This window comes from Furipterus horrens, unplaced genomic scaffold (assembly GCF_987537825.1).
Source record: "Furipterus horrens unplaced genomic scaffold, mFurHor1.1.pri manual_scaffold_3, whole genome shotgun sequence".
Taxonomy (NCBI): Eukaryota; Metazoa; Chordata; class Mammalia; order Chiroptera; family Furipteridae; genus Furipterus; species Furipterus horrens.
In genome coordinates this window covers 105,278,119-105,300,182 of record NW_028327173.1, presented here as the reverse complement: position 1 = coordinate 105,300,182, position 22,064 = coordinate 105,278,119, and the positions used below count along the sequence as shown (strand labels likewise).

Genomic DNA, 22,064 nt, shown 5'->3' with positions numbered 1-22,064 from the left:
CCTCCTGAGACTCAAAGGTTCAGCTAAACTAAGTGGTTGTGTTGGTAAAGCATGGGATGGTCTGTGGGCTTCACTTTAAAACTGGTTTCTCTTTTCTATCCTAATGGGTTGGACAGAGAGGGCCCAGAGTTCTGAGGGGGGAAACCAAAAATATTCCCCTCAGCCCAAACTAAGTATAGTGGGCAAAAGGGCTTTAGACAGGTGTGACGTTCCTTGCACACCTTCCTCCAAAGGACCCTTTTTTTTCCCATAATGTGGGACATTGAAAAATTAATTCCTGCCTTTTGTCATCTAGTGGTTATGGTTTTTAAAAAAAAATAATTTATTTATTTATTTATTTTATTTTTAGAGAGAGGGGAAAGGAGAAAGAGAGGGAGAGAAACATCACTGTGTGTTTGCCGCTCATTCATGCCCCCAACTGGGGACCTGATGTGCAACCTAGTAATGTGCCCTGACTGGGAATCAAACCAGCAACACTTGGTTCACAGGCTGATGCTCAATCCACTGAGCCACAACAGCCAGGGCTAGTGGTTATGGTTTTAATGATGCCTTTTAACCCTGTTGCCAAATCTGTTGCCCCCAGAATACAAGGATGCCAGCTTGTTAAACTGAGCATGCCATTGTCCAGGGACAGCCAACTGACCTGGAGTCTGCAAGATCCTTCCCCATGTGGGAAGGCCACCCTCCTCTCCACACTCCCACACTTATTAGGGATTTCTGGAGCCAAAGGTAGGTAGGAGGACGACCATGCCCACCTTGAAGGAGCTAGAGGAGCACAAGACCTTCACCCATTGTCCTTTATAAAATTATAAAGGGTCTTAAGTCTGAGAGGGGGCAATAGTTACAGAGCGGGGGTCCCCCCAAAATAAATAAATAAATAAATAAATAAAATGTTTTTAAAGAGAAAAAATTAAAATATAATTCAGCAATTCCACTTCTGGGTACGTCGCCAAAAAATTGAAAGCAAAGCCTCAAAGATATATTTGTACACTCATGTTCATAGCAGTATTAGTCACAAAAGTTAAATGTGAAAGTAATTGAAGTATTCATTAACAGATGCGTGGATAAGCAAAATGTGGTATATACATGCAATGTGATATTATTAAGCCTTGTAAAGGAAGAAGATTCTGACACATGCTATACTATGGATGAAACTTTAGGACATTATGCTAAGTAAAATAAGCTAGTCACAAAAAGGCAACGATTCTACCTACATGAGATACTTGGGAGTAGTCAAAATCATAGAGATGGAAAATAGAATGGTGGCTGCCAGGGGCTGGGGAAGGGAGAAATGGGTTATTATTGTTTAGTGGGGACAGACTTTCAGTTTTACATGGTAAAAAGAGTTATGGAATTGGATGGTGGTAATGGTTGCGTGACAAAGTGGATAGACAAATGTGGACACTTAAAAATGTTGAAGATGCCCTGGCTAGTGTGGCTCAGTGAATTGAGTGCCGGCCTGTGAACCCAAAGGCTATGGGTCGATTCCCAGTCAGGGCACATGCCTGGGTTGCAGGCCAGGTCCCCAGTTGGGGGCATTCGAGAGGTAACCAATCGATGTACAGTATCTCTTGCACATTGATGTTTCTCTTCCTCTCTTTCTCCCTCCCTTCCCCTCTCTCTAATAACTAAAATCTTTAAAGATAATAATAATGTTGAAGATGGTAAATGTAATCTGTATTTTTCCACAATAAAAAATTTTTTTCCTTCATTAACCCTTATATTTGGTAACCCTAAAGTATAATTTGTATAAGAAAGTCAGAAAAAATACTTGATTCTCTTTACTTACTAGTTTTTAGACTAAAAGTTGGTACACTAGCATCCTCCAAAGGTGATCACTTATTTTCTTCTAAATATAGAAAATGACAGGCTTGACTAGCAAACTATCAACTGAGAGCACTAATAGATTGTAAACATATTTGATGTGTTTCAATTAATTCCAGTTCTTTTTGATGCTTGAAATATTCTATTTTTGGCTCTTCAAAGCCAAAGAAAGGATTTAAAGAAACTCACTTTTCCTTCCTCTGGAGGGTAGAATGGGCAGAAAATCAGACATGGACTTGCATTGTTAAGGATGGCAGAACTGCAAAAGAGACTGAATTATCAACTATAATGTGTGACCTATGCTAAATTCAGAGCCTCTGACAGAAAAGTAATAGGATCCCAATACCTGGTATGGGGAAATTTGAGTGGATATACATGAGAATCTTGAACCTCCAATTTCCCCTGAATGCTATGGGTTAGAATCAGCAAACACCCTCCTCCTTGCTGGAGGAGAGCAGCCTGCCTCTGCCTGGAGACTAGACAAAAGTCTTCTTTGAGGTGGATACCTTTCAGAGTGATGCTTCTGCACATTGCCTCACTAACTTGCAGATCAATAACGAGGGTAAGTCCTCATCACAGCCCAAGATCACAAGTATAATACGGTGCTGCTCAGAGTAAAATGATCTATTTACCAAAAGATTTGTAAGAGCTTTCTAATAGGTTCTGGAAGAATCTGTCAGAGGTGAAGGAGAAGATGAGGGTGTTGGACCAAGAGTAGAATAAGAGGTTGTATACATGAGAATTTATGGACCTGGGAGCATTCACTTGTGACTAATGATTATATGTCCTGGCAGGGATGGCTGGAGCTCTAACACATTGCCAGCATGACTCCCTGAAGCATAGACACAATGGTTGCTTAGGTAGAGATTGTATAACTGCTTTCCCAAAGTGTCCCAAAGAAAGGAGTCAAGAGGTTCAGGAAGATAGAAACGTTAGCATAGTTTTATTACATGCAAGCAGGAAAACTACCACTTGACTATTTGCCCTTAGAGCAGTGGTTTTTAACCTTTTTCACCTCACAGCATACAAACTAATTATTAAAATTCTGCGGCATACTAGAAAAATATAATTTTTGCTGGTCTGACAAAAAATAGGTGAAATTTGGATTCATTCACACTGAATGGCTATTTTGTTGTATTGGCTATTGTCATTTTTTAAATTTGACAATCTAAGGGAAAAGAGATCAGTGCTCCTGACTAAACAGTCAGGTATTGCCAGTTTTAAAAATTCTTGAGGCACATGAATAAAATCACTGCCTTAGAGGGCTCAGAGGAATGCCCCTCTCTACTTACTAAGAAGGACAACAGAGACAGGGCACCTGATTCTTTTCGGGCCAGGCTTGACAGTAGGAGAATGCTGCCAGGAAACCAGCCCTCTTAGTATCGCTGGGGATGATGAGCCAGGGCTGCCAGAGCAGCAGAGCCAGGTGGCAGAATTTAACCATCAGAGGAAAGGTGGCTGCAATAAATACCTGTCCTTATGGGTGCAGTGAAAACCAGAGTGCCTTGGTCTGCAGGGATCTGGGATGTTGGCTGAAACCAATGATATTCCTGAGGCAAGTTATATGGGCAGCTAGCTGAAGTATTGCTTGGCTTGAGAAACAAAACAAAACAAAACAAAACCAAGAGTTGGCAAGCAGAAGACTGCAACGAAAAATTACAAACCCTTGCCCAGTTTCCCGACTGAGACAACTGAGACCTATATCCCATTGATTGTAGAAGAGGCTGGGTATTCTTGAGAAAAAATCCTGCAATATTACCACAAGTATATTTAATAAATATTACCTCAATCATTCTCAAAAGGGATCTGTGGTCGCTTACCAAAGTAACCATATCTGGTGAAAGGGAATACCCAGACTTTTGAGGCATATTAATACAGGATTGGAGCTGGCACTGGCACCATGACACTCACAATGCCATCTTGGTCCCCAGGTAAGAGTGGACATGTGGAGGCTAGACAATGAATGGAGCCTTGAATGAAGTCATCTCATGTGGATCTAATGGGGCCTTGGCTCTATCTGTTACCAACTCTCTTCTCCCTAAATATGATTGAGATAAGTATGCACACATTATTCCTTGATCTGCGGATATGAGCCATTATAGTAAGAAGAGCCAAGTGGAAGTCTCAGAAACTGCCCCCTTCCCCCTTGCTAGGAGCAATTCAGCACTCTAGGTGTGACTGCAGAGACTTTTGTCACCCTGACCAGTAACTGCTGCCTCTCAACAGTATACTCCCATTTCCCTTGTCCTTTGTGCTACTTGTCATCATTTTATCGCTACAGTTGTTATAACCCCCACAATGTATTATTATTTTTACTTTAAACTGTCAATATTTTTAAAGAGATAAAAAATGAGAAAATACTGTCTTTTATGTTTGCCCTCATATATATCATTTCAATGCTCTTTATTCCTTTACGTCAATCCAAATTTCCATCTGGTATCATTTTTCTTCTGACTAAAGAACGTCTTTTAATATTTCTTATACGCAGGCCTGGCCGAGATTAATTATTTCAGCATTTCTTTGTATCAACAAAGGCTTTATTTTGCCTTCATTTCTAAAAGATGTTTCTGAATGTAGAATTCTAGGAGGATGACTTTTTCTTTTCTTTCAGCACATTAAAGATGACATTCAATTTTCTTTTAGTTTACATAATTTCTGAGGAGAAGTTTTATGCCCTCTTCTTTCTTTATTCTCTACCTTCTTTGAAGAGATTTCATCATTTTTTTTTAAATGCAATTTTTGATGCCATTCCTTGGTGTGATTTTCATCTTCTTCAGGTTCATTGAGGATCTTGGATCTCTGGAATTATGGTTTTCATCAAATTTGGAAAATTTGAGCCCTGACTGGTTATGACTGAGCTGGTTGTGCATCATCCCACAAAGGGAAAGGTCCCTGGTTTGATTCCTGGTCAGGGGACATGCCTGGGTTGCAGGCCAGGTCTCTGGTTGCGAGAGGCAACCTATTGATGCTTCTCTCGCACAGTGATGTTTCTCCTCCCCCTCTTTCTCCCTCCCTTTCCCACCCTCAAAAGACAAATAAATAAAAAATTTTAAAAGTTATGGAGTTCTGGCAAAGATGGAGGTGTAGGTAGACATACTGCATCTCCCTCCATGAATAAGAAGGAATACAACTACCTCAAAACTAAAAAAACAACCAGAAGTACCAGAAAATCAGGTTGCCTGGAAATCCAACAAACAAAGGTATAAAGAAGAAATATTCATCCAGATATGTAGGAAGGGCAGAGCTGCAGCAGAGTGGATGCAGTGTGATAGCAGCTGCAGCAGCACCACGGCAACAGCTGTGGTCAGCAGCAGAAAGAGCAGTCATACATTACAAAAGTAGGGAGGGAAACCTGGGGAGCGATCCTAGCCCCAGACCAGACCACAGTTCCAGCGCCAGGGAAAACAAAGCCCCTTTACTTCTGACTATGAAAACCAGTGGGGGTTGGGGCAGCAGAAGAAACTGCCAGTCTCTCAGCAAAGTTCATTTGTTTAGAGCGCCCCCATAGTCCTAGAACGTCCACAAACCCACCCACTCTAGGAACCATCATGAAGCAACTGCTGGAGGGGCACCAGTCGCATATGGGAATTCGAGAAGTGTCTGGAAAAAAAATGAGTGCTGAGCAAGCAGCATTGTTCCCTCTCACCCCTCCCCCACATACAGTGCCACAATGTGGTGAAACAGGTCACCCCACACTGACAAAACCTAAGGCTCTGCCCCTTACAATTTAACAGGTGCAACAGCTCTACCTAAGACACAGAAGCAAACATAGGAGCCTATCAAGTTGAGGAGACAGAAAAGTATGGCTCAAAAAAGGGAGCAGATCAAGGTTCCAATGGGAGAACTAAGCAATAAGGAGATAATCAACCTAGCAGATGCAGAGTTCAACACACCGGAGATAACGATACCCACAGACTTCACAGACATGCTTGAAGTATGGCAAATGCATAAGGGAGGAAGTGAAGACTATGCTAAGTGAAACAAAGGAAAATCCACACAAAACCAATGGTGAAGGGAAGAAAACCAGGGTTCACATCAATGATTTGGAATATAAGAATGAAAGAAATACTCAACCAGTACAGCAGGAGGAAACAAGAATTGAAAGAAAAAAAAAATGAGGAGAGGCTTCGGAATCTCTGGGAACACTTTAAATGTGCCAACATCCGAATCATAGAGTGCCAGAGGAGAAGAGGAAGAGCAAGAAATTGAAAACTTGCCCTGGCTGGTGTGGCTCAGCAGATTGAGCTCCTGTCTGTGAACCAAATGGTCCCTGCTTTGATTCCCAGTCAGGGCACATGCCTGGGTTGAGGGCAAGGTCCCCAGTTGGGGGCATGAGAGAGGCAACCACATGTTGATATTTCTCTTCCTCTCTTTCTCCCTTCCTTCTCCTCTCTCTAAAATTAAAGGAAATATTTTTTAAAAGAAATTGAAAACTTACATGAAAAATAATGAAGGAAAACTTCCCTAATTTGGTGAAGGAAATAGACATACAAGTCCAGGAAGCACAAAGAACAAGCTCGACCCAAAGAGGACCACACCAAGACACATCATAATTAAAATGCCAAAAGTAAAACATAAAGAGAGAATCTTAAAAGCAGCAAGAGAAAAGGGAGTTACCTACAAAGGGGTGCCTATAAGACTATCAGCTGATTTTTCAAAAGAAACTTTGCAGGCACGAAGGGACTGGCAAGAAGTATTCAAAGTGATGAAAAACAAGAAACTGCAACCAAGACTACTCTACCCAGCAAAGCTGTCATTTAAAATGGAAGGGCAGATGAAGTGCTTCCCAAACAAGGTAAAGCTAAAGGAGTTCATCATCACCAAGCCCTTATTATATAAAATGTTAAAGGGACTTACTTAAGAAAAAGATCAACACTATGAACATTAAAATGACAACAAACTTACAACTATCAACAACTGAATCTAAAAAATAAAAACAAAATCCAACTAAGCAAACCAGAACAGGAACAGAGTCATAGGTATGGGGATCATTTGGAGGGTTATCAGCTGGGAAGGGGAAGGGGGAGAAATAGGTAAACGGGGCAGGGATTAAGAAGCATAATCGTTTGGTACAAAATATACAGGGGGAGGTTAAGAATAATATAGGAAAGAGTGAAGCCGAAGAACTTACATGCATGACCCATGAACATGAACTAAGGGGTGTCCGGTGGGATTGCTAGAGAGAAGGGGAGTAGTGAGCTGAGGGAAGCAAAGGGAAAAAAAGTTGGGACAACTGTAACAGCATAATCAATAAAATATACATAAAAATTGTTTTTTGGAAATTTGGGGGGCATGATTTCTTTAAATATTTTCTGTCCAGTTTTTCTAGTTTTTACAGGGAAGGTAAACTTGGTTTCTGCTACTCCAATATGGTCACAAATGGAAGTTGCTCCATATAGTTTTTATTTTTTAAATAATTTATTTGTTTGTTTGTTTTTATTTTTAGAGAGAGGGGAAAGGAGAAAGAGAGGGAGAGAAACATCACTGTGTGGTTGCCTCTCACTCGCGCCCCCGACTGGGGACCTGACGTGCAACCTAGTAATGTGCCCTGACTGGGAATCAAACCAGTGACACTTGGCTCGCAGGCCGATGCTCAATCCACTGAGCTGCAGCAGCCAGCTCCATATAGTTTTAATTTGAAACTTATTATCAGTAAGGCTGAACATCTTCTCATATATGCCAGGATTATTTGCATTTTTCTTTGAACTTTCATATCTTTTCCATTGTTCCTGGAATTGTTGCTCTTTGTCCTCTCTACTTTTAGAATAGAATAAATAATAGCAGCACTTCCATACTGCTGAGGCCTAAATGTGAACAAGGCACATGGTTTCGAACATGCCCCCAGAAGGAAAGAGCTCTAAGAACTATTGTATGAGCATCCCCCAAAACAAGACTGTATGACCTTGACCACTCTAAAGGGGTGGCGGGTGGCTCCATGTACTCTGGGAATCTAGCCAGTTCCCAGGGTCCAAGGACCCACCAGGTGTTTCTTGTCACTCAGAGAGCAATTATCTTCATATAATTATTGTTAGTAAAATCTATATAAGCTAGGGAGCGGGAATTGGTCCTTTGAAGCCTCACCTGTGGAGCAGATGCACATCCTGGGACCCCTAGTGTTCCCACCAAGGCTGTGGAGGACTGCCACCCCAACGCTTCCCAGTGTGTTGCTCTGTGACTTTGAATGCTAAAAGCTCAGTCGGTGATGTATTCCCTTCTCCCTCTCCCAGCTGTGTTGGTCAGTGATTTCATATGTGGACAGCTCAGTTGGTGATGTACTGCCCTTGAAACTCCCCCCTGCCTTTTCCTGTGTCTTACCATTGATTTATACTCTTCCCCTAATAAAGCATTATCAGCATCCAGAGTGCCTGTGCTTTCGTTTTCAAATCCATTTCAGTAGTGCTGCGTTCTATAACTTTTAATGGGGAACATAATGGAGAACCTGTATCATTACAGCCTACCATCATAAAACTAAAACACTGAACAGAATGTAGTGCAAGGTTACAATCTCTGAGAGCAGGGACTCACATGAACTGACTTTCACACAATTTTGCCTGGGAGAGATTTCCAAACCTGAAATGGTGACTCAAGGAAGTGCCATTCAACTACGGCATTGATTCTCTTGGTAAAGGAAATAGAGATTGGAGTTCAGGAGTGCTAAAATTTTTATGGTAGTGTAACAGAAAGGATAAAGTTATAGAGAAGGAGCTCCAGAAATACAGAAGTTCTCCTCAGGTCCCTGGTCAAATTCTACTAATGGATGTGAAGATTGAGACTCTTCCAGGCCTAGCAGAGACCAGCTGCTGGGCGCTGAGAGCTAAACAGATATTTCAGAGGTCACAGAATGCTCGAGACATATTGGAATTCTGACCCAGCCAGAGTGGAGAAGCCTTGATGAACATCCCAAACATTCACATGAGGGCATAGAAGGCTATGCTTTGGGTATAAGAAAGATTCCATAGGAAAAAGGGCATAATGAAAAATGACACACACTAACCAAATCTAATTAAACCTTGAAATACATGATTAAGTTAATCTATCAGTAATTTAATTGCCTGCTGAAACAAAACTCAACACAATTTAGAAGTAAATAACCTCATCCAAATCTCTACAATCCATGTTCACAATGTTCAGCATATCAAAAAATATTCACTAGACATGTGAAGAAGATAATCTATCCTAGCCCCGTCCAAGTGACTCAGTTAGTTGGAGCATCATCCTGTACACCAAAAGGCTGTAGGTTTCATCCCCAGTTAGGGCACATGCCCAGTTTGCATGTTCCATCCATGCTCAGGGCATATATAGGAGGCAACTGATCAATGTTTTTCTCTCACATCAATGTCTTTCTCTCTCTCTCTTCCCCCCCCTTCCTCTCTCCCTAAAATCAACAAGCAACTTCCAACCAAGATCGAGGCATAGGTAGACACACTGCATCTCACTCCACAACTAAGAAGGACTATAATTACCTTAAAAATGGAGACAACCAGAAGTTCCAGAAAATCGGTCTGCATGGAAGTCCAGCGAACAAAGATATAAAGAAGAAATACTCTCAGGGCACATGCCTAGGATGTGGGCCAGATCCCCAGTTGGGGGCATGTGAGAGGCACCAAACATTGATGTTTCTCTCCCTCCCTTCGCTCTAAAAATAAATAAGTAAACAAATATTTTTTTTAAAGAAAAAGAAATACTCATCCAGACATGCAGGAGGGGTGGAGCCAGGGCAAAGATGACCGTGTGGTGGTAGCGACAGCGGTGACAGCAGGCAGAAGGAGCAGTCACACATTAAAATAGTAGGGAGCAGACTCTGAACAAGAGAGACATGCTGCGTTTCCCTCCACAACTAAGAAGGAATACAACAACCTCAAAACTAGAGAAAACCAGAGTTCTAGAAAAGCGAACTGCATGGAAGCCCAACAAACAAAGACATAAAGACATAAAGAAGAAATACTCATCCAGACAGTTAGGAGGGGCAGAGCCGGGGCAGAGAGGACGTGGTGTGGTGGTGGTGGCAGCAGCGGCAGGCCAGTGGAAAGCTCAGTTACCTAGGAACAGGCTGGAAACGGACATTTTCAGCCCCACCCCCAGACTTATTTAATTAGAAACTCTGTGGGTGGAACCCAGTGATCTGTTTTGGCAGCACTGCAGGGTGATTCATATGCACTGTAGTATTTGAGAACCACTTCTATAAATAGTCAAATATAATTTTTATTTTCAAAACAAATATTAGGGAATCCTCCAGTATGACATCACAAGGACATGCTGCCCTGTGTGGTGTTTCTCAATTGGTTGGGCATCGTCCTGTAAACTGAAAGGTTTGATTCCTGGTCAGTTGGTTGATAAAGGCGCATGCCTGAGTTATGGGTCAGTCTATGGTGTGACTGAAGGGCGACCAATCCACGTTTCTGTCTTACACTGATGTTTCTCTTCCTTTCTCTCTCCCTCTCTTCCCCTTCTCTAACATCAATAAGCATATCCTCTAGTGAGGATTAAAAAAAGAAAGAAAGAAAGAAGAAAGTTAAAAGGACAAGTCATCCACCCTTTTGCCTTATTTCCAAATTTAAATCATTTGATTGTTAAAGTTTGATGTTTTGTTTTTCAAATATTCTATCAACTTAAGGCAGTTTCCATCTATTCCTAATTTATCTTTTTTCTCCTTTTTAAGGAAAATGGTTTTCCAATTCAATTAACTTTTTTCTTTAGGCTATTGATATGATGAAATACAAGATTTAAAATTTTATTCTTAGCGAGGGGAAGGGAGGGAGGAAGAGAAAGAGAAACATCAACGTGTTTGAGAAACATCAACAGGTTGCCTCTGCACACGTGCCAATGGGGGTCTGGGGGACTGGCACAACCCAGGCATGTGCACTGACCAGGAATCCAACCAGAGACCTTTCACTTTGCAGGAAGACGCCCAATCACCTGAGCTACATCAGTCAGGGCCCATTCTTACATATATATATATATTTTCTTATATCCTTAAACTTTTTCTTTCTTGAACGTGGTGTAGTATTTTAACACTGCTGACTTCAACATGCTAGTGTTTATAATTTTTAAAAAGGTCTTTATAAATGAGATGATTGCTTCCCAGCCTTTTGGCCATAATCGAGTGTATAAATGAGATAAATTTTTGCATGAATTGGGAAACTTTCCACCTCTTTCTCTTTCTGGAGCAATTTAATTGTTATGGACTTTATCTGTCCTTTGAAAGCTTGAAAGCCTGCAACAACAGAACCAGTGTGGTGTGTTGTGGTGGTGGGTGAGATGCACTTGAAGAGAGATCTCACACTGTTCAATTTCTTGATTTCTCTTCCGTTTTTTTGTTGTTGCTGCCAGTTTTGGGGGTCTTGTTGCTTTACCTCTTCAAGTGAATATTGGGAGCTTAGTTTTCCTAGACCACGTATCTGCCCAAACTCACCAGTAAGCAAACTAACGCAATTTAAAACAACCTTTTTGTCTCCCATTTTATCGGGAAAATTTAAGATAAAACACCTAACGTTGCTGAGGCCGTAGGGAAAGAGTGCTCTTGAGCATGTTATTACCGTCCTCTTTACTAGGCAACTAAGGGAGTTCATCAAAATGAAAGAAAATAGGCACTTAAAGGAGATATCTGGGGTACTAGTAATGTTATGTGGATACCAGTGATGTGTTATGTACAGTTTATAAAAATTCATTAAGCTTTGTACTTACATTACGTACAACTTTCCGTATATGTATTATATTGTAATAACGCTTTAAAAATACGGCTTTCGCCACAGCCCACAGCTATGGATAAGGGTTGTACTTCCCCGAGATCACGAAAGTGGCCTGAGGCCCGTTTTAAGGGAGTTACACTGGGCTCCGGGGCTCCGGCTCCCTTAACGGGAACAAATTAAATGGCTTCCGCTCCATATTTTCTACTGCTTTGGGTCCCTCCGTTAAAATGGAGGTGGCAAAAATAAATATGTAAATAAACAAAATGGAGGTGGCGCCAGTCATTTCTGAGGAGGGTTTCTGGGGAGACCGAGGAGGAGCTGTCGCGTTTCGCCTCACGGCACCTCCGAGCCCGGCGAACCGTCCCGCCCCGCGCCAGCCCGCTCTCGGCGGCCCAGCCGCGGGGTCACGTGATCTCGGCCTCAGCTGACTCCGAACAACGGGAAGGAGAAAGGCCCGGTCTGGGCTTCCCGGCACTATGGTGAGGGTTGGGGGACTCCAGGGAGGGGTTGCTGGGCAGGCAGGCAGGGCAGGGGCAGCCAGACCTCGTGGACTGCCGCCGCGCTGGCGCGGGTGCGTGTGAGAGGCGATGGGTAAGCCGCGCCGGCACCTCGGCAGACTCCGCGGGTGCGGTCGTGTGGGCCGAGGCGCTGGGACAGAAAAGCCCCCACCGCCCAGCCCGCAACTAGGTGGGGAGAACAGGCCCGCCGGCTGCGAGTCCTGAGCTCCTGGGGGAGAGGAAGGCCCCCGTCCCCGCGCCCCCCTCCCACTTACCTGGAGCAGATCTTGTGCTCGTCCGGAGCAGTAGGTCTTCCAGGCCTCCCCCAGCTCCAGCAGACCTCTCACAGGTGCCCACTTCCAGCCCTCCTGAGGGACTCGGACTAGAACTTGCTTAGAATTTAGACTGAACCTAGTTCTTCATTGTTAGGAAGGCCCTTCTCTCTTCGCAGAGCCAGAAAGGAGTAGGTTTTGGGTCGGGACTTTACAACCCATCCATCTATTCATTCCTGCAGCAGGTTTTGAGTGCGTACCCTACTCCATGCACTGCACCAGGCACTGAGACTTAAGCTACAGCAGGGAAGGGCAAAGTTGGAGCCTTCATTTGGCAGTCGTAATTGACTTGAGGGGAAGTGACCTAACAGCACCTTGAGTATAGTGTTAGGAAAATATCCTGAGGGCCTGGGGGTAGGGAAGAGAGCTGGCTCTGCAATGCAGTGTGTGTACCAGGGGTTAGAAGTCAGGAGGTCGTGCTGTAGAGAGCCTGTCTCCCGAGGAATGAATGCATTTCCCCCAGTTGGAAGAGTATAAACTGGAGGTTAGTGAAAGATGAGACTGGACAGGTAAGCAAAGACCAAAGCTTGCTGGGTCTTGAGAGCCCCGTAAAAGAGTTTGGACTTTAAGGAGAGGGCATCGGGAAGCTAGGAGATCCTTTTGGCTAACTTATGAAGGGAGCAAGAGTGGAGCAGAGAGATCTCAGGCTGGGGCAGCAGACCCCCAGGAGATGGTGGTGACCTGAGTTAGGGTGGAGAGAGTGGAGATAGAAGCTGAGGGAGTCGGCAGGGCTCAGGCACTAATACAAGAGGGAAAAGCAGAGGGAGGTGCCTGGTTTTGGTTCCCAGATGGTGGAGAGCAGGTTTCAGTGGGAAGAGCATCAGTTTGCCAGGTTTGTTCCCAGCCCTGGAAAGATAGACATGTATGTTGCTGTGGGTTAGAGCTTTGCCAGGCAAGCAGGACAAAGGACAACTGATCAGGGGAATGGAGGATATTGGCAAGTTGTGATTGACAGGGTGGGTCTGTCTTCTAACAGAGGAGAGAATTAATAATAAAATGTGATAACTGCTATGAAGATCAAGCAAGAAGCAAAGGACTAGAGCATGATAGTAAAGGGTGATTTTTTTAACAGCTTTAGTGAGAAACATGAAATATACAGTTCAATACATATTGACATATATGTGCTCAAAAATGTTACCAGGATCAAAATAATGAACACATCCACTGCCCCCTGAAATTTCCGTGTGCAAGAGGCTATTTTAGAAAGTATAGTCAGAGAAGTCCCATCAGAAGAGGTGTCATTTGAGCAGAGATCTGAATGAAGTGAGAGAGCAAGGGAGCCACAAGGACTATGGGAGTGTCCCTGGTGTAAGAGGAACAGCAGGGAGGCCAGTGTTGCTGGTGCCAGGGAGGAAAAGGTGGTGAGAGAGGTCACTGGCTTTGAGGCTAGGGACTTTGTTTTGTTCTGTAGGATCTACCATAGAGAAGGCACTCAGTTGTTTTCTGGAGAGATTAATACCTGGGATAAGCATCAGAACAAGGTTTAGTGGGAGGGTAGGTCAGGGAGCGGGTTCTCTATAAACTGCCTGGTAATCAGGGAGATCAAGTGGCCAGAAGACATTCATCTTGGACAGGGAGCAGAGGTCCCTGAGGAGCAATAGGGTGGGAGACACCTGGCCACACCTCAGCCCTCCCTCTATCCTGACTGCTTGCCTCACTCCTGTGCAGAGGTTCCGGTTCTGTGGTGATCTGGACTGCCCTGACTGGGTCCTGGCGGAGATCAGCACACTTGCCAAGATTGTTGAGTGCACGGGTCTTTTGGGGGTGGAGAGGAGAGAGGGATTGTGGATGGGGGCTCTGGGAGTGGAGGGTGGGCAGGTCACTCTGGGGTCTGAGCCTCAGTGCTCTCAGCCCATCCTAGCATGTTGTGTAACTGATCACATGGCTAACCCTCCCTGAGCAAACCCCCCAGCATGGAGGGGTGAAGTGGGCCAGTCTGGCTGATATAAGTCCTTCCCCTCTAGTCCTCTGTGAAGCTGAGGCTGCTGTGCAGCCAGGTGCTGAAGGAGCTTCTGGGACAGGGGATTGATGTGAGTGCCTGGCCCAGCAACCCTTTGTGCCATGACCCTATGACCCCAACTTCCCTTAGAGTGTACCAGACTCAGGAAGGTGGGTGATCAGCCTCCTGCCCTCCCCGGATACTTCCCATAGGAGCTGGAATGCGGGAGGCGGGAGGGGCACCAAGCAGGGGATTTGCACCCTAAGAGCCTCCTTCCCCCACAGTATGAGAAAGTCCTGAAGCTCACCACCGACGCCAGGTTTGGTGAGTACCCCACTAAGTCCATGGACCTTTGGTCAACTCTGGCTACTCAGCCTGAGGCTTAGAACAGAAGCCTCTCCTCCCAGCAGCTCACCCTGACCCAACTGCCTCAGCAGAGGCACCTGAGAAGACTTTGACAGTCTTGCCCCCAGTGTCCTCTGCCAGCAGTAGCAATGCTCATGGTTCAAGGAGGCCTGGGGGCTCTGAGCTGAGGGAGTGTGTGCATAGGTTTCTTTTTAGGTACAGATCAAAGTTATTGTGAGAGAGACCAAGTGCCATGGACCTCCCTGGCCTATCACTCATCTTCTGTTTTCAGCTGGTGATTGAAGCAGATCAGGGGTGAGGCACATGAAGGACCAAAATGGAACATGTTGTCTGTAGATGGGAAAACCAGGGTTTTAGCTCCCAGTCCTCTGATGCTCTTGGCTTTGCCCTCTCTGCCAGTACTTAGGCTGGCAGCGAGCTGTGGCCCCAATGCCAGCAACAAAGAGGTGGCTGGGGCCACAGTGACACCCCTATCCCACCCACGGGTCTCCCCAGAGTCGGGCGATGTAAAGGCCACGGTGGCAGTACTCAGTTTCATCCTCTCCAGTGCAGCCAAGCATAGTGTGGATGGCGAGTCCTTGTCCAGTGAATTGCAGCAGCTGGGGCTGCCTAAAGGTATGGGGACCTGGGAAGGCCAAGGGCTGCAGGGCAGCAGACCAACCTGTGTGACCCTGAGATGAGCCCAGCCCTTTCTGGGCCAGGAGCCTGAGACCTGCCCTCTGAGCAGCCCCAGCACCCACCTGCCACCTCAGGGGACCTCCATTCTGCCCCCAGAGCATGCAGCCTGCCTGTGTCGCTGTTATGAGGAGAAGCAAAGTCCCCTGCAGGAGCACCTACGGGCCTGCAGCCTGCGTGGTGAGTGTTGAGCTGGCCAAGGTGAGGTATGGGGTCCATTCTGGAAGGTGCATGTAGCATGGGAGGTACTTGTCCTCAGAAGAGGACATGGTCACAGGTCACAGTCACAGAGCTGGGACTCTTGACTCCAGTCAGGTTTTTTTCCTCTGAGATCTTCTGTAAATAATCTGAACTCCCAATTATTGAGCATCTGCTTTGGGTCAGAGATCAAAGGAATAAGAGCTTCTCAAAGGCCACACAGCTTTGAAGGGTTGAGGGCTGAGTTGGGGGTGGACTGAGAGCTGTCTGGCCATGAGCCTAAGAGCCCCACCCCATCTTGCAGTGAACAGGCTGGCAGGCGTGGGCTGGCGGGTGGACTATATCCTGCGCTCCAGCCTGCTGCGGTCCGTGGAAGAGCCCATGGTGCACCTGAGGCTGGAAGTGGCATCTGCTCCGGATGCCCCAGCCCAGCCTATTGCCCTGTCCCTCTCAGCAGATAAGGTCCAGGTGCTCCTGGCAGGTAAGGCTCATCTGTACCTGGAGGAGTTAGGGGCCCTCTGAGATGCTACCTGACTGCTGCCCAACTGCCTACCTCTTGCCCTGCAGAACTGAAGCAGGCCCAGACCCTGATGAGCTCCCTGGGCTGAGGACAAGAGTGTGGCCCACATGGAGCTGCCCTACCCATGTTGAATTGCTGCTCTCTGAACTTCTCTTCCTGACCCCAGGTCCAGGACCCTGGCCTGGCTTTCTGGGTTCCCATGTGAGAATTCAACAGGATTCTGAGGACATTTTTGGTATTGTCTTTTCTCCCCCATGAAAGATATTTGTCAGTGGTTTTCCCGAGCAAAAAGAATAAACAGAAGTGTAAAGGAGTGTGTGCATAGGTTTCTTTTTAGGTTCAGATAAAAGTTTTTGTGAGAGAGACCAAGTGCCTGGACCTCCCTGGCCCATCACTCATCTTCCCTTTCAACTGTTAATTGAAGCAGATCAGGGGTGAGGCACATGAAGGACCAAAATGGAACAACAGGTTTTCTGTAGATGGGAAAATCAGGGTTTTAGCTCCCAGTCCTCTGATACTCTTGGCTTTGCCCTCTCTGCCAGTCCTTAGGCTGCTACTGGTAACCCCAATGCCAGATGCTGTAAGTAGAGAAAGAGAGCCTTGTCTTCCTTCTATCTTGTGTAGGAAGAGAGAATGGCCCATGCCTGAACCATTCATTAGCAAGAGTGGTTATGGACTGAATGTGCCCCCACCTCAAATTCCTATTTCAAAGCCCTAATTCCTAGTGAGATGGCTTTAGGAGATGTGGTTTTTGGGAAGTAATTACGTTTAGATTGGGTCAAGAGAGTGAGACCCTTATGATGTTCCCTTTTTAGTCCCCTTATAAGAAGAAAAGGACAGAGAGACACTTTTCACAAGCATATACCAAGGAAAGGCTTCCAGAGAACACAGCAAGAAGGCAGGAGAGGACTCTTACCAGGAACTGAATCTGGTAGCTCCTTGATCTTGGACTTCAAAAAAATATGGAACTATGAGAAATAGAGGTCTCTTGTTAAAGCCACCCAGCAGTCTGAGCAGACTATAACAAATAGCCTCCCAGGACTGGCTTAAACCAACCAGGGCTCCCTGCAGACGAGACTGATTCCAAGGCTAGGGGAGGGAGAATGCAAGGTGAGCCTAGAACATCTTGGGAAGCAATCAAGATAATGAGTCATGTCAACGGGAGCCAACTGGCCAAAGACTGGACAATTTAAGCATCAAAAGGGTAAGGACTGACTCTTCCTCACTTCTGCTTCTGGAATAATGGAGCAGATGTGTTTTTCCTGATTCATCCATTAAGTACACCTACAATCTTTGGACTGAAAAGTAGAAGAAGGGAGAATGGCTAGGATCCTCAGGACACGAAAACACAGCAAAGTATTCCTTAGATTTTCTTTCTGCGTCATGTATCCTGGGCTGGGTGCTACATAAGCAGCAACTTGCAAATGCTAACACACATACATATGTACATGCATACACTCACACATACATACATACATAAAAAGTGTCCCCAACAAAAGCCTGCTCTCTAGCCAATGGGCCAGGAAAGAGGTGGCACAACAAGACAGAAATATTACGAAAATAACCTCTGCACTTCAGCCACACACAAAATTCAGCAGAGACTGAGTAGGGCCTAGATCCCCAAGGCAGTTAGGAGGCAGCATCCTCTTCACCCACAGGCACTGTGTCAGAGAAGGCCTGCTTTAAAAGAGACAACTAAGATCCAGAGTCTCATAATACCCCAAATGTCCAGGATTCAATTTAAAAAAATGTTCATACCAAGAACCAAGAAAATCTCAACTTGAATGATAAAAAGAAAACCAACACCAACACTAAGATGACTCAGACATTAGAATTCTATGTTGATGATAAGAGGACTTCTGGCCAAGATGGAGGCGTAGATAGACCTGCTGCATCTCCCTCCACAATTAAGAAGGAATACAACTACCTCAAAGTGGAGACAACCAGAATTTCCAGAAAATCGAGCTGCAGGGAAGTCCAACAAATAAATATAAAGAAGAAATACTCATCCAGATAGGTAGGACAGAGCTGGGGCTGATAGAATGTGGTGTGGAGGTGGTGTCGGCATCAGTAGGTGTGGCTGGCCAGCCACACATTAAAAGCATAGTCACACATTAAAAAAAAAAAGTAGGGGACTTCCGGTCAAGATGGAGGCTTAGACGGACACGCTAGGTCTCCCTCTACAACTACAGTGGAATACAACTACTTCAAAACAAAGGATAACTAGAAATTCCAGAAAATAAAGCTACACGGAAGCCCAACATATGAAGTTATAAACCAGCGGTGCCATTTGGGCAGGTAAGAGTTAAAGAAGGCAAAGCTGTTTGCGGAGCGGCGGGGCGGGGCGGCGAAAAATCCTGGAGGCAATCAGGCCCCTGGCAGTTCGCGACTCCAATCAAGCCCCTGGCGTGCCCGACTCCGGCGCTGGGGAGCAGCCGCGGCATCGCCTTGAGCAGTGGGGCCCAGGGGGGCGGGAGGACGGATCCCGGTCTCCTAGCTGAATAACTGTGTGAATCCATATTGGACCCCCGCCCCCACAGAAAGCACCACAGGGCTGCGAAATAGGTCGCGGACAGGCAGGCGACTCCGATCAAGCCCCAGGCGTGCCCGACTCTGGCGCTGGGGAGCAGCCGCAGCATCGCCTTGAACAGTGAGGCCCAGGGGGGCGGGAGGACGGATCCCGGTCTCCTAGCTGAATAACTGTGTGAATTCATCTTGGACCCCCGCCCCCACAGAAAGCACCACAGGGCTGCGAAATAGGTCGCGGACAGGCAGGCGCCGGCGGTCGCTGATTTGTGACGCGTACGCAGGCACTGCCCCCTGCCCCCGACAGCCGGCCCAGGAAAACAAAACGCATCTGTCAAAATGTGGCAGACAAATATAGAGATCCCGGTGACACAACTCACCAGACAGCAGATAGAGAACCTGACAGATGAACAGATAAGAAACCTGTCAGAGGCTCAGTTCTGGGCCATTGTTATCAGGTGGCTTACAGAATTCACAAAAGAGCAGGAAAAAGATATGAAAGAAGCGAAAAACTTTCATAACGAAAGGAACAAAACCACATACGAGACAGATGGTGAGGAATCCAGAGTCCATTTCAACAAACTGGAATATGGAGAAGGAACAAGCAGTCAACCAATGCAGCGAGAGGAAATGGCAAGCAACAATGAGAGGATCAGAAACCTCTGGGACAGCTATAAAAGGCCCAACATAAGAATCATTGGTTTGCCAGAGAATGAGGAAGATGAACTAGAACTTGAAAAATTGAGTGAAAATATAATAAAGGAGAACTTCCCAGACTTGGGGAAGGGAATAGACTTGCAGGTCCAGGAAGCAAGGAGAGTTCCCAAGAGACTGGACCCAGGGAGAACCACTCCAAGACACATTATAATCAAAATGTCAAAAATTAAAGATAAAGAGAGAATCTTAAAAGCAGCAAGAGAGAAGAAAAGAATTATGTACAAAGGGGTCCCAATTAGACTATCAGCTGACTTCTCAAGGGAAACCCTACAGACAAGAAGGGACTGGCAAGAAATATTCAAAGTAATGAAAATCCAAAACCTACAACCACGAATACTCTATCCAGCGAAATTGTCATTCAGAATAGAAGGACAGAGAAAGTGTTTCCAGGACAAAATAAAACTGAAAGAGTTCATTAGATCCAAACCACTGTTATATGAGAAGTTAAAGGGACTGGTTTAAAAAACAGAAGCTAGGGAGATGAAACAAAGGCAAACGAAACAGGCAACGAGAGTGGAAAAGGAACTGTGGGTAAGGGAAACATAGTGGGGGGAGGCCAACAGGGAGGGGGAGTGGGGAGAGGGAGGGAGATAATATAGGAATTGGGGATCATGGTAGGAGGGAATGGAATAGACGGAGAGAGGTTGGGAGGAACTGTAAGCACAACTAATGGACATAATCTAAAAGGGGGGGACAACCGGAGGGAGGGGGCCACCGGGTGGAGGGGAGCAGAGGGAAGGGAAAGTGGCACAAATGTAATATTTTAATCAATAAAACACATTAAATCTGGGAAAAAAAAAAAAAAAGTAGGGAGGGACACCTGAGGACTGCACAGCTCATGGTTCCAACCCCAGGGAAAATAAAGCCTCATTGCTTCTGATGTGAAAACCAGTGGGGGTTGGGGAAGCGGAAGAAACTGCCAGTCTCTCAGCAAAGTGTTTGTTTAGAGGGCCCGCATGGTCCTAGAATGTCCGCAAACCCACCCACTCTGGAAACTACAACCAGAGCAACAACTAGAGAGGACCCAGTCCCATATGGGAAGGGAGAAAAGTGCTTGGAAAAGGGGCAAGTGCTGAGCAAGCAGCATTGTTCCCTCTCAGACCCCTCCCCCACATAAAGCACCACAACGTGGTGAAACTGGTCACCCCATACTGACCAATACTTAATGCTCCACCCCTTATAATGTAACAGGTGAGACAGTTCTAGCTAGGACACAGAGGCAAACACAGGAGGCTGTCAAGTTGAGGAGACAGAGAAGTATGACCCCAAAGAGGGAACAGATCAAGGTTGCAGTGGGAGAACTAAGTGATGAGAAGATAGCTAACCTAACAGATGCAGAGTTCAAAATACTGGTTACAAAGATGCTCACAGACTTGACAGATATGTTTTGAGTACGGCAAATGCAGAAGGGAAGAAGTGAAGGCTATGCTAAGTGAAACAAAGGAAAATCCACACAAAACCAATGGTGAAGGGAAGGAAACCAGGGTTTAAATAATTTGGAACATAAGAAATAAATAGTCAAGCAGTACAGAATGAAGAAAGAATTGTAAAAAAGGGGGAGAGGCTTAGGAACCTCTGGGACAACTTTAAACATGCCAACACCCAAATCATAGGGGTGCCAGAGAAGAAGAAGACGAAGAGCAAGAAGTTGAAAACTTATTCAAAAAAATAATGGAGAAAAACTTCCCAAATTTGGTGAAGGAAATAGACATGCAACTCCAGGAAGCACAGAGAGTTCCAAAGAGGACCACACAAAGACACATCATAATTAAAATGCCAAAGGTTAAAGATAAAGAGAGAATCTTAAAAGCAGCAAGAGAAAAGCAGGGAGTTACCTATAACGGGGTTCCTATAAGACTCTCAGCTGATTTCTCAAAAGAAATTTTGCAGGCAAGAAATATTCAAAGTGATGAAAAGCAAGGACCTACAACCAAGATTTCTCTATCCAGCAAAGCTATCATTTAGAATGGAAGGGCAAATAAAGTGCTTCCCAGACAAGGTCAAGCTAAAGGAAGTCATCATCATCAAGCCCGTATTATATTAAATGTTAATGGGACTTATTAAGAAAAAGATGATAGCCCTGACTGGTGTGGCTCAGTGGATTGAGTGCTGATCTGCAAAACAAAGGGTCACTGGTTCGATTCCCAGTCAGGCCACGTGCCTGGGTTGTGTTCCAGGTCCCCAGTTGGGGGCATGCAAGAGGCAACCACACATTGATGTTTCTCTCTCTTTCTCTCTCAAAATAAATAAAAAAGTTTAAAAAAGAAAATGGATCAAAACTATGAATATTAAAAGGGCAACAAATTCACAACTCTCAACAACTGAATCTAAAACAAACAAAAAAATTAAGCAAACAACCAGAACAGGAACAGAATCATAGATATGGAGAACATTTAGAGCAGCGGTTCTCAACCTGTGGGTCGTGACCCCTTTGGGGGTCGAACGACCCTTTCAGAGGGGTCGCCTAAGACCATCAGAAAACACATATATAATTACATATCGTTTTTGTGATTAATCACTATGCTTTAGTTATGGTTGGGGGTCACCACAACATGAGGAACTGTATTAAAGGGTCGCAGCATTAGGAAGGTTGAGAACCACTGATTTAGAGGGTTATCTACTGGGAGGGGAATGGGGAGAATGGGGAAAAGGTGCAAAAATCAAGAAGCATAATTGGTAGGTACAAAATAAGAGGATGTTACGAGTAGTATAGGAAAGGGTGAAGCCAAAGAACCTATATGCATGACCATTGGACATGCACTAAGTGGGGGATTGCTGGAA

At 45.3% G+C, this 22,064-nt stretch overlaps 1 protein-coding gene across 1 annotated transcript; it reads left to right on the top strand.

The window, feature by feature from the left end:
- Positions 1-3,724: 3,724 nt before the first annotated feature.
- On the top strand, positions 3,725-16,353 carry COMMD4 (COMM domain containing 4). Its single transcript, XM_090268305.1, has 9 exons — positions 3,725-3,755; positions 12,110-12,359; positions 14,013-14,082; positions 14,307-14,372; positions 14,566-14,605; positions 15,143-15,262; positions 15,422-15,502; positions 15,825-16,001; positions 16,088-16,353. Exons 1-9 carry the CDS (start codon positions 3,725-3,727, stop codon positions 16,126-16,128), a joined length of 876 nt encoding a protein of 291 aa, XP_090124431.1. The 3' UTR covers positions 16,129-16,353.
- Positions 16,354-22,064: the final 5,711 nt, after the last annotated feature.

Bases quoted from the DNA above. Each gene is read 5' to 3' on its own strand.
- COMMD4 (XM_090268305.1), top strand. From the start codon at position 3,725: ATGACACTCACAATGCCATCTTGGTCCCCAG. The intron at 3,756-12,109 runs GTAAGAGTGGAC...GCGATGGGTAAG, and splicing joins AATGCCATCTTGGTCCCCAG to CCGCGCCGGCACCTCGGCAG. The intron at 16,002-16,087 runs GTAAGGCTCATC...CTTGCCCTGCAG, and splicing joins GGTCCAGGTGCTCCTGGCAG to AACTGAAGCAGGCCCAGACC.